The following is a 12663-nucleotide window of genomic DNA, read 5'->3' on the forward strand; positions in this document are numbered from 1 at the left end:
ATGCCATCTGTAAAACCTTTTACATAAGTTTTCTTTATATGCCACTGCTTTAGTTAATTTAACATTTCTGGTTTCTCTTCGGATTATATATATAATACTTTTCTAAAATATTTTTAACCTTTATTTATGTTTCGTATTTCTTAACTGCCCACTCCCTCAGAGAGACATTCTGGTTTATTCTTCAAACTGTGTATGTATATGCACAATCTGAAGAGAAAACAGGAGTGGGCAGTTAAGAAATATGAAAGAAAATAAATATTTTTTTAAAAGCCTTTTGCCTAACTCCAAAGCTCGGCTCACCTGTGCAGCTGCAGATATTCTCTGGGTCGATTTAACAGCTGAAGGAATCTGTCGACCACTTTATTTTTCCCCACACCCTGCAACAACAACAACAACAAGGCAACCACAATGAGGGATTATTTTAGATGGGAAGATAGAGTGAAACAGTCTACAAAGGAGCTCAATTTGCCAGCTAAAATGAGAATTGCCCTCAGTTTCTGGCACTAAAACTCCAGGTAAATACAAAATGATTATGATGAGGCTACATCCCACTTAAAACCAGTATTAACTCACGGGACTCCTTGCAAACCAAACACAGCTTTAATTGCCTTTTTTAAATCAAAAGGGAAGGTTGATTTGCTGTAGAGTTTGCGGCTGTAATGCCTCGCGGCTATATGCAGATAGTCCTTGGCTTATTTGATCCCCAAATTCCTGTCGCTAAACGAAAAAGTGACTTTTGCTCATTTTAGGACCTTCCTTGCTACAGTTATTAAGCGAATCACTGCAGTTGTTCAGTTAGTAACCTCGTTGTTAAGTGAATCTGGCTTCCCCATTGACTTTGCTTGTCAGAAGGTCGCAAAAGGGGTTCACGTGACCCCCAGGACGCTGCAACCGTCATAAGTACAAGTCAGTGGCCAAGCATCTGAATTTTGATCAGGTGACCATGGGGGATGCCGCAACGGTCGTTAATTGTGAAAACGGTCGTTAAGTCACTTTTTTCCCCCCAATACCATTGTAACTTTGAACGGTCGCTAAATAAACAGTTGTTAAAATTGAGGGCTGCCTGTATTCGGAAATCACACTTACAATTTCAGGGAAATTGACTTGCTAGCTCAGTAGATAAAGAGCTTTGAACATTTAAATGTGCAAAATGGATTTGATAGGGAAAAAATGTGATTTCTCTTACCTGGTTGCCCACTAAAAGAAGGTGCTCTCCAAGCAAAAAGTCTTTTAACATGTCTTCCATCACCATCATATGCTAACGCAGAAAAGAAATCCATGTTTTAAAATTGGAAAGAAAATAAGTGAGTGAAAACACAGAAGTATTAATGCTGTCATAATTCTTCTGAGTCAGCCACATAGAATTATACTCATCGGAGAATCATTACTATGAGGAGGTCCCTGGTGCTCCCTCAGCTTGGTGGTTTTCTTGCAGACATTTCATGACCCAACTGGGTAAGCTCATTTTCCTATCTATGTTTCTTGGGAAAATCCATGGGAAAATCCCATTGGAGGAAAATTCCACTTAGGGTTAGGGTTAGGTCACCATGAAGTCACAGAGCAAAATGGACATTGCCAACATATTCGGAGTCCTTGGGTATGGTTAGGAGGACACTTACTTTTGTAGGCTGCCCTATCTATGTTTCCTGGGAAAATCCATGGGAAAATCCCATTGGAGGAAAATTCCACTTAGGGTTAGGGCTAGGTCGCCATGAACTCATACAGCAAAATGGACATCGCCAACATATTCGGAGTCCTTGGGTATGGTTAGGAGGACACTTACTTCTGTAGGCTGCCCTATCTATGTTTCCTGGGAAAATCCATGGGAAAATCCCATTGGAGGAAAATTCCACTTAGGGTTAGGGCTAGGTCGCCATGAACCCATACAGCAAAATGGACATCGCCAACAAATTCAGAGTGCTTGGGTATGGTTAGGAGGACACTTACTTTTGTAGGCTGCCCTATCTATGTTTCCTGGGAAAATCCATGGGAAAATCCCATTGGAGGAAAATTCCACTTAGGGTTAGGGTTAGGTCACCATGAAGTCACAGAGCAAAATGGACATTGCCAACATATTCGGAGTCCTTGGGTATGGTTAGGAGGACACTTACTTTTGTAGGCTGCCCTATCTATGTTTCCTGGGAAAATCCATGGGAAAATCCCATTGGAGGAAAATTCCACTTAGGGTTAGGGCTAGGTCGCCATGAACCCATACAGCAAAATGGACATCGCCAACAAATTCACAGTGCTTGGGTATGGTTAGGAGGACACTTACTTTTGTAGGCTGCCCTATCTATGTTTCCTGGGAAAATCCATGGGAAAATCCCATTGGAGGAAAATTCCACTTAGGGTTAGGGTTAGGTCACCATGAAGTCACAGAGCAAAATGGACATTGCCAACATATTCAGAGTCCTTGGGTATGGTTAGGAGGACACTTACTTTTGTAGGCTGCCCTATCTATGTTTCCTGGGAAAATCCATGGGAAAATCCCATTGGAGGAAAATTCCACTTAGGGTTAGGGTTAGGTCACCATGAAGTCACAGAGCAAAATGGACATTGCCAACATATTCGGAGTCCTTGGGTATGGTTAGGAGGACACTTACTTTTGTAGGCTGCCCTATCTATGTTTCCTGGGAAAATCCATGGGAAAATCCCATTGGAGGAAAATTCCACTTAGGGTTAGGGCTAGGTCGCCATGAACTCATACAGCAAAATGGACATCGCCAACAAATTCAGAGTGCTTGGGTATGGTTAGGAGGGCACTTACTTTTGTAGGCTGCCCTATCTATGTTTCCTGGGAAAATACATGGGAAAATCCCATTGGAGGAAAATTCTATTCTGTTCTATTCTATTCTATTCTATTCTATTCTATTCTATTCTATTCTATTCTATTCTATTCTATTCTATTCTATTCTATTTCATATTCTATTCTCTATTCTATTCTATTCTATTCTAATTCTATTCTAATTCTATTCTATTCTATTTATTCTAATTCTATTCTATTCTATTCTAATTCATATTCTATTCTCTATTCTATTCTATTCTATTCTATTCTATTCTATTCTATTCTATTCTAATTCTATTCTAATTCTATTCTATTCTATTTATTCTAATTCTATTCTATTCTATTCTATTCTATTCTATTCTATTCTATTCTATTCTATTCTATTCTATTCTATTCTATTCTATTCTATTTCTATTCTATTCTAATTCTCTATTCTAATTCTACTCTACTCTACTCTACTCTACTCTATATCCTAATGTGGCGCACTCACCCCTTCTCAGCAGGCAAGCTTCTAACCCAATAGTCATTTTGCAGATGCCCACAACATGACCTCAAAAGGCCAAATATGCCCATTTTGGGGAGAGACGTTGGCTGAGAGCCCATCTTGAAAAGACAGCCAAGAGGCTTGGTCCGCACCCATCTGAAAGGACAGGAGATCAAAGGGATACTTACTTGAGTATTTTCGTAGAAAAGAACGTCAGGCACTTTCATGCTCTTGTGGGGGTTGTAAACCGGAATTTGGACACTTCCAATCCTGAGGACTCCTGACTTGATTTCACCTGGATGTGCACACAGGTCAAGGATCATCACTTTATGCCCAGATGAGCACAGCTCTTTACGTTTGAAGTGCAGCTGAAATATTTCATTTTGGAAAGTCCTCTGAGAAAGTCTTTCAAAGCGGCTTTCGAAATGGGACTTGGCTATACTGTGTTTCCCCAAAAATAAGACCCCACCCCAAAAGAAGCCGTAGTATGATTCTTCAGGACGCTCGTAATATAAGCCCCACCCGCCAAAAAAAGGCCCAGTTAAGATGTCAGCCAGACTGAAGCATTTAGTACCGTATTTCCCCCAATATAAGCCCTAACCGGAAATTAAGCCCTAAGGCGTCATTTGGAGCAAAAATTAAATATAAGGCCAGGTCTTATTTGGGGGGAAATGCAGTAGATGCATTTTGAGGTCCACTTTCTTTGCTTTGAGACATTAGCTTGATGTTTGTCTATCTAACTCTGGGTCTTTTAGAAAACAAAGATGTAACCACGGTTTGTTCTGCAAGAAAGTTTCCTTTCCTTGCAAATCCCAGTTGTGGAATTTCCTGGCATAGAAATCTGCAAAAATTACAGCTGGCATGACACTAAATCGAGCTAAAGGTAAAGGTAAAGGTTCCCCCGCACACGCGTGCTACTCGTTTCCGACTCTAGGGGCCGGTGCTCATCTCCGTTTCAAAGCCGAAGAGCCAGCGCTTGTCCGAGGACGTCTCCGTGGTCACGTGGCCGGCATGACTAGACGCCAAAGGCGCATGGAACGCTGTTACCTTCCCACCGTAGTGGTCCCTATTTTTCTACTTGCATTTTTACGTGCTTTCGAACTGCTAGGTTGGCAGAAGCTGGGATGAGTAACAGGTGCTCACTCTGCTACGTGGCACTCGGGATTCGACCCGCCAAACTGCCGATCGACAAGTTCAGCGTCCTAACCCACTGAGCCACCGTGTTCCCTAAATCGAGCTACAGTACTCTAAAAAAAATGAAGCTAACAAATGTGCTTTTAATACTGTGTGTGTGTGTGTGTGTGTGTGTATAGATAGATAGATAGATAGATAGATAGATAGATAGATAGATAGATAGATAGATAGATAGATAGATATAGATATAGATATAGATATAGATAGATATAGATATATAGATATATAGATATATAGATATATAGATATATGTTTTGTGCACCATGAGCCCTGAAAATACCATTTCAACTGGTTCTCTTTGGCCTCTGAAAAGACACGGGGCAAATGAGGTAAGAGGAGTGATTCATTTGGTGCAGTGTAAACGCGCACAAAGCAAATGCTCTAGATTTGCACAATAGAAGAGAACAAAGGATTAAATGCTTCTATAGGCACGTTAGCAGCTACTGTCTTGCACTTACTGTAAGCATAAAAAAAAGACGCCTGATGTTTTGTCATTCTGTGCATAGAAATAGCTAGTCCTCGATTTACAACAGCTCATTTAGTGACCGTTCAAAGTTACAACAGCCCTGGGGAAAAAAATGACTTATGACCTTTTTTTTTCATACTTAACCACCGCTGCAGCATCTCCGGGGTCAAGTGATCAAAATTCGGCCGCTTGTCAACTGACTTGCATTTATGACGGTCGGAGTGTCCCCAGGGGTGTGTGTGTGTGTGTCACGTGATCCCCTTTTGCGACCTTCTGACCAAAGAAGTCAACGGGGGAAGCCAGATTCACTTAACACTGAGTGTTACTAACTTAACAACCGCGGCGATCCACTTAACAACGGTGGCAAGAAAGCTCATAAAATGGGGCAAAAAAACCCTAACTTAACAAACGTCTCGGTTAGCAACAGAAATTTTGGGCCCACCTATACAGAAAAGTTCACCCTCATGAAAGTTCTAGATATTTTGGTAAACATCCTGAGGCTCCAAATAGAGAATAGAGATTAGACTATACTACAATTATTTACACCAAATCGTTAATATTGGCTTAGAATAGGAAAGTAGCTTATTGTGTTTTTACTGTTTTACACATCTATTGTTACTGTTCCCGATTGGAGGGACAGGAAAATTATCTATCATTAGCTTTTCTACGGTACATCGTCAGGGGAACAATTCAGAAAATGTTAACAATCATATATTTTAAACTATAAGCCTTGGCAACAGAACATGTCTTTTTAAAAAATATATGCATTCCCGTTCAACAGAAATTCCTGCTAAAATATTTCCCTGAATTATTTTAAAACATTTTCCACACAGCAGACATAAACAAACAAGCAAAAACAGGACCAAGTTATTCTCACAATGGGGTTTTTTTTTGTAGCATAAAGTGGATATCGAAGATTTTACAAGATTTTACTAATTATCTGTTAATGATGATCTCAGCTTGGCTTGTGCTTACAGCGGTAAGCCGCAATGTAATGGTGGACCGAAACACCAGATCCTGGCAATCTGCTTCTGGTTATACCTGATCAGTCTGGGCGTAATTGTTAGCTTATTTAAGGGTTTTTTTTAACCTCTTTTAACTACTATACCCCATGAACTCTACACAGCCCACCCCAAGGATATAGTTAAATTTGACACTAAAACTTTACTATACGGGGCAGGGCTCAAACACCTAAGGACTCAAATGGCTCAAACTATTCCCAAATATCAGTAGAAGAGAATAACTCTTCCACCTTCACTGACAGAGCAAGCCCCTTGTACGTTTTATTTTATTTATTCTTTAAATCTACTTTTATGCAGCCCATAGACAGAGAGCAAACCTCACTCCTTCTAGCACTGAGGATGTTACCTAGTTGGGTAATAAAACGTCCACAAGAAAACAACTAAGCTCAGAGACCACCAAGGACCCCACAGTCCCCCTCCTCCTCCTCCTCTCCTTCTAGCACTAAGGATGTTACCTAGTTGTGTAATGAAATGTCCACAAGAAAACAACTAAGCTCAGAGACCACCAAGAACCCCACTGTCTCATTCTTCCTCCTCCTCCTCCTCCTCCTCCTCCTCCTCCTCCTCCTCCTCCTCCTCCTCCTCCTCCTCCATTCCCTTCTAGCACTAAGGATGTTACCTAGTTGGGTAATAAAACGTCCACAAGAAAACAACTAAGCTCAGAGACCACCAAGGACCCCACAGTCCCCCTCCTCCTCCTCCTCTCCTTCTAGCACTAAGGATGTTACCTAGTTGGGTAATGAAATGTCCACAAGAAAACAACTAAGCTCAGAGACCACCAAGAACCCCACTGTCTCATTCCTCCTCCTCCTCCTCCTCCTCCTCCTCCTCCTCCTCCTCCTCCTCCATTCCCTTCTAGCACTGAGGATGTTACCTAGTTGGGTAATGAAACGTCCGCAAGAAAACAAGCTCAGAGACCACCAAGGACCCCACTGTCTTCTCCTCCTCCTCCTCCATTCCCTCCTAGCACTGAGGATGTTACCTAGTTGGGTAATAAAACGTCCACAAGAAAACAACTAAGCTCAGAGACCACCAAGGACCCCACAGTCCCCCTCCTCCTCCTCTCCTTCTAGCACTAAGGATGTTACCTAGTTGGGTAATGAAATGTCCACAAGAAAACAACTAAGCTCAGAGACCACCAAGGACCCCACTGTCTCATTCTTCCTCCTCCTCCTCCTCCTCCTCCTCCTCCTCCTCCTCCTCCTCCTCCTCCTCCATTCCCTTCTAGCACTGAGGATGTTACCTAGTTGGGTAATGAAACGTCCGCAAGAAAAGAACTCAACTCAAAGAGCACCAAGGATGACCTCACTATCGCCAAATAATCAAGCAACATGATATTGGCTGATTCCACTGAACGTAAGACAGACAGCATTCGACTCAAAGGACTTTATCTAACCGACTTTATCTAAATCCAACCACCTCAGGATCAACTTCCCAGGAAGCCTCAGAACCTTTTGGTTGCTAATGGGTGAAACAAAGATTCCGGAGTTAGAAGTATGAGAGAATTGGGCCCAGTTTGTACCCTTACGATTTAATTTAACAGGAAAAAGAAGAAGAAGAAGAATACCAAGAGCTTACAGCTATAATCTCTTCCCTCCATTTTCTGGATATCGGCAGAGCTTGATTCGATCTCGGCATCCAGCAGGTTTTTATGTAAGGCAGCTTTGGCAAGACTGGGTAAAAACCTAGATACCATAAGGAAAAAAAGGGGAGGTTATTTCACAGAGAGAAAAATGTCTGTTCTGTAGACTTCTTAGAAGTGACCAGATCCTATTCTCATATTGCCAGCCGTGTGCTGCAGCTGCCAAAAAAGCCAACACAGTGCTAGGCTGCATTAACAGAGGGATAGAATCAAGATCACATGAGGTATTAATACAACTTTACAATGCCTTGGTAAGGCCACACCTGGAATACTGCATCCAGTTTTGGTCACCACAATGTAAAAAAGATGTTGAGACTCTGGAAAGAGTGCAGAGAAGAGCAACAAAGATAATCAGGGGACTGGAGGCTAAAACATACAAGGAACAGTTGCAGGAATTGGGTATGTCTAGTTTAATGAAGAGAAGGATGAAGGGGGACATAATAGCAGTCTTCCAGTATCTCAGCGGCTGCCACAAAGAAGAGGCAGTCAAGCTGTTCTCCAAAGCCCCTGAAGGCAGGAGAAGAAGCAACGGATGGAAACTGACCAAGGAGAGAAGCAACCTAGAACTAAAGAGAAATTTCCTGACAGTGAGAACAATTAACCAGTGGAACAACCAGCCTCCAGAGTGAATGCTCCAATACTGGAAGTTTTTAAGAGACCGGACATCCATTTGTTTGAAATGGTACAGGGTTTCCTGCCTGAGCAGCGGGTTGGACCAGATGACCTCCAAGGTCCCTTCCATCTTTTCTATTCTATTCTATTCTATTCTATTCTATTCTATTCTATTCTATTCTATTCTATTCTATTCTATTCTATTCTATTCTATTCTATTCTATTCTATTCTATTCTATTCTATTCTATTCTATTCTATTCTATTCTATTCTGGTCTACTCTACTCTACTCTACTCTACTCTACTCTACTCTACTCTACTCTTTTCTCCCTTCCCCTTACCTTTGTTCTCTACTACTTGCTTTTGCATTTTCGTATTTCATACTATAAGCTATAAGCTAATACAATTTTTTTTATGCAATTGCGATTGAGGACATCCCAGTGGCTGAGATGAATCACAGCCAACTGATCAAACGCTTCTTGTCCACCTCTTTAAAACAACGAGGAAATTAATGGCAGACTTCCAGACTCCAGATAATAAACAAAATTGCCTACAAAAAAAAACCACTTCAAAAAAATCCTACCTGGAAAGACAAGCTTTATTGATAGCGTGGTGGAGGCTTTCATCCGGATAGTGAGATAGACGCCTGCAGATCCTCAAGAGCTGGCGAGTAGATAAGGAGGAGGCCAGCGATTGTGCCTGTTAATGAAAAATGAATTTAATTTCGTTTATCTTCCCCTGTGAAACGCGAGAGACAGCTCTTTCAAAACGGGAAATGCTTGGCAGAAGGAATTTTTCCCAGTCTGGTGCCCTCCGAGGATCTTCAACGCCCGTATGTCTCTCCTGGCACAGCTTTGGACGGTGCCAAAGGGGAAAATGCTATTTAAAGGCATCCCAAAGATGCTTTTTTCAGGAGGCAACTGGACTTTCTTGTTTTTTTTCCTTTGAAGACGTTTCGCTTCTTGTCCAAAGAAGCTTCTTCAGGTTCTGACTGGATGGTGGGGAATGGAAGGATTTATACTCCTTGCAGACAGTTGGTCATTTGCATCCTTTTAGAGGGTCGTTGAGGCCTCCTGGAGGTTTACCTGTGTCCTTGGGGTCACCTGAGTGGTGCAAATGGGTGGGGAGAGCCTTCTTGGAACTGTGTTTGTAGACTGGGGATAGATGATGTTGTATCCCTCCCCCTCGGTTGCCAACACAACGTACACGGACACTTTAAACCCAAGTAGACACTAAGGCAGAAGCTTGTCTGCCCCAAGGATGAAACACCCAGACAAAAACCTGAGCAACGTGATACAGTGCAGTGAGACATGTGTGGATCTGAACATTGGGGAAACAAAACAACCACTTCATAAACGCATCACACAACATAGGAGAACAGACCCACCAGGACAAGATTCTGAATTTACAAGACAAAGGCTACTCTTTGAAAGACGGCAAAGTCCACATTTTGGACAGAGAGGACCGCTGGTTTGAAAGAAGGGGTCCAAGAGGCTGTCTAGGTCCAAACTGAACAGCCCTCTCTCAACAGAAGGGGAGGGGTACGAGACCACCCATCTCCTCTCTACAATACAGTCCTTTCAGCAGTTCCAAGAAGGCTCCACACCCATTTGCACCACTCAGGTGACCCTGAGGACACAGGTAAGCCTCCAAGTGGCCTCAACGACTCTCTTAAAGAAGGCAAATGACCAGCGGTCTGCGAGGAGTATAAATCCTTCCACCACCACCCCCATCCGGTCAGAGCTGAAGAAGCTTCTTGGATGAGAAGAGAAACATCCTCAAAGCAAAACAAGAAAGTCCAGTTGCCTCCTTGTATTAAATGCTAAAATGGGAGAAACCTTGGCTATTGAATTTACAATATTTGGAAATTAGAATGAAAATAAGAATATTACACTGTATTAACTGATCTGTTGATATGGAGGTGAGAAAGATAAAGATACGTATCTGGAACACTAGATGTTTGGGGGGAATTGTGACAAAGGGAATTGGGGTCATTCCAAAATCTGGAAACGATAAGTATGAAACGTTTAATTGAAATATCAAGGCAAAATTAAAGCCGGGAAAATTGATACGGTTATTCATGGTCCAAAAGATGGAACGTTAAAATAAATAAGACACATAAAATTATTGATAAATGTAAGAAAGCTACCAAGTAGCTGATGGGTAGAATAAGAAGTATATATTAATTTAGACAAGAGACAGTCTGTATTAAAGGGGGAAAAAAGAGAGGAAATACGGGCTGTAATAGTTGGAGATTTGTATTAATACACATTTGTGTCAAGTTTCCGACGTATGGGCTTTCCAAGGGACTCTGAGGCATGGTTTACCTTAAAAGTCCTTTATTCAGCCTAATACACCGGCAAATGCTTGCTCGAAGGAAGCTGGAATCTGAAATCTCCGCCCCCCCCCTTGCACAATATATTAAAACACAATTCTCCACCTTTCTAATTTTGTCATTAATCATAGTAAAGGTAAAGGTTCCCCCGCACATGCGTGCTAGTCGTTTCTGACTCTAGGGGCCGGTGCTCATCTCCGTTTCAAAGCCGAAGAGCCAGCGCTTGTCCGAGGACGTCTCCGTGGTCACGTGGCCGGCATGACTAGACGCCAAAGACGCACGGAGCGCTGTTACCTTCCCACCGTAGTGGTCCCTATTTTTCTACTTGCATTTTTACGGGCTTTCGAACTGCTAGGTTGGCAGAAGCTGGGATGAGTAACAGGTGCTCACTCTGTTACGCGGCACTCGGGATTCGACCCGCCAAAGTGCCGATCTTCTGATCGACAAGCTCAGCGTCCTAACCCACTGAGCCACCGCGTCCCTTTTTTCATTAATCATATTCTCCAATTAATTTAAAGAATCCGTTTCCCTTCTGTTAGAAAACCCGCCAAGGTCTTATCTTCTTTAATTTCAGATGGCCTTGAAGGAACAATCCTCCTCTTCCTCCCTCCCAACCTTAAACTCAATCTCTCAAAGAAATATACAAATTTAACATATGAAGTGGCTATTTCTTCATCTCTTGTCAAGCAATAACATTCGATGTCAGCAGCCTTGACATTTCTATGTAATGGGAATTATTGTAACCCAGACACCACGTTGTTTTTCAAAGGTATAATTGCAACATTGGAAAATTAATAAAAAGTTTCAAAAAAAAGAAGAAGAAACATCTACAAAGCAAAACAAGAAAGTCCAGTTGCCTCCTGAAAAATCTCTTTTCGGACGACTCTTGGTATAAATGGGGCAGAGTATCCTCCCCTTAGTGTGACTATGGGGGTCCCCGTCAAACTGTAGATCACATTGCGACCGGCTGAAAGCTGAGGGCACATACAGCTTAGTCCTCGGCTTGAACGACCGTTCCAAGTTACAACGGCACGGGAAAAGCGACTTAGGACCTGCTTTTCACAGGTGTGACCTTTGCAGCATCCCCACGGTCAGGTGACCAAAAGTCAGACGCTCGGCAACTGACTCACACTTATGACGGTCGCGGGGTCCCGGGGTCCCCTTTCGTGACCTTCTGACCAGCAGTCAGCGGAGGAAGCTGGATTCACTTAACAACCGGGTTTCTAACGTTATCATCTGCAGCGATTCGCTTAACAACGGTGACGAGAAAGGTTGTAAAATGGGGCAAAAGCCGCTTGACAAATGTCTCACTTAACCAGAGAAATTCCAGGCTCAGTTGTGGTCCATAAATCGAGGATTGCCTGGTAATCCTACCAGGGGTAGGCAACCTCGGCTCCTTTATGACTCGTGGACTTCAACTCCCAGAATTCCTGAGTCAGCTATGCTAGCCCAGGAATTCTGGGAGTTGAAGTCCACCAGTCATGAAGGAGCCATAGTTCCTCCATGCTGGCTGAGGAATTCTGGGAGTTGAAGTCCAGAAGTCATGAAGGGGCCATAGTTTCCCCATGCTGGCTGAGGAATTCTGGGAGTTGAAGTCCACAAGTCATGAAGTGGCCATGCTGGCTAAGGAATTCTGGGAGTTGAAGTCCACAAGTCATGAAGGGGCCATAGTTTCCCCCATGCTGGCTGAGGAATTCTGGGAGTTGAAGTCCATAAGTCATGAAGGGGCCATAGTTCCCCCATGCTGGCTCAGGAATTCTGGGAGTTGAAGTCCATGAGTCATAAAATAGCCCAGGTTGCCTACCCCTGTCCTAATCTCTTCTTAAAAAATCTCCAGCGATGGAGCGTTCACGATTTCTGGGGGCGAGCTGAGCGTTTTCTGCCCGGAGGCCCTTCCTGACGTCCCACGGATACACCGCCACTAATCAACTGTCATTAACCAGGATGTGGAATCAGAGTTTGAAGCTAAGTAGCCGCAGCATTAACCATCAGGAAATGTGATGCTTCATTACCGCTGGGGCAGCCAAGAGACTTTCTCCCACAGAGAAGCAAAACGGGAATGAAAATGGAAGAGATTACAAAATAAAGAAATTTAAAAAAATGCAGGAACTAAATCTGTGGCTT

General features: G+C 42.8%; 1 protein-coding gene across 2 annotated transcripts in view; it reads right to left on the minus strand.

Annotated features, from left to right (window-relative positions):
• VWA8 (von Willebrand factor A domain containing 8) overlaps nucleotides 1-12663 on the minus strand; it is a 114054-nt gene that overhangs the window by 60457 nt on the left and 40934 nt on the right. For both annotated transcript variants that reach the window (XM_081327993.1, XM_081327992.1), the window contains exons 17-21: nucleotides 8788-8903; nucleotides 7530-7636; nucleotides 3458-3564; nucleotides 1187-1258; nucleotides 301-377 (exon numbers count right to left, since the gene is read on the minus strand). In XM_081327993.1, coding sequence (XP_081184119.1) covers nucleotides 301-377; nucleotides 1187-1258; nucleotides 3458-3564; nucleotides 7530-7636; nucleotides 8788-8903 — 479 coding nt within the window. The remainder of the gene's footprint in view (nucleotides 1-300; nucleotides 378-1186; nucleotides 1259-3457; nucleotides 3565-7529; nucleotides 7637-8787; nucleotides 8904-12663) is intronic.

This window comes from Vipera berus (assembly GCF_964194415.1).
Source record: "Vipera berus genome assembly, chromosome: 4".
In the NCBI taxonomy this organism is placed as follows: domain Eukaryota; kingdom Metazoa; phylum Chordata; class Lepidosauria; order Squamata; family Viperidae; genus Vipera; species Vipera berus.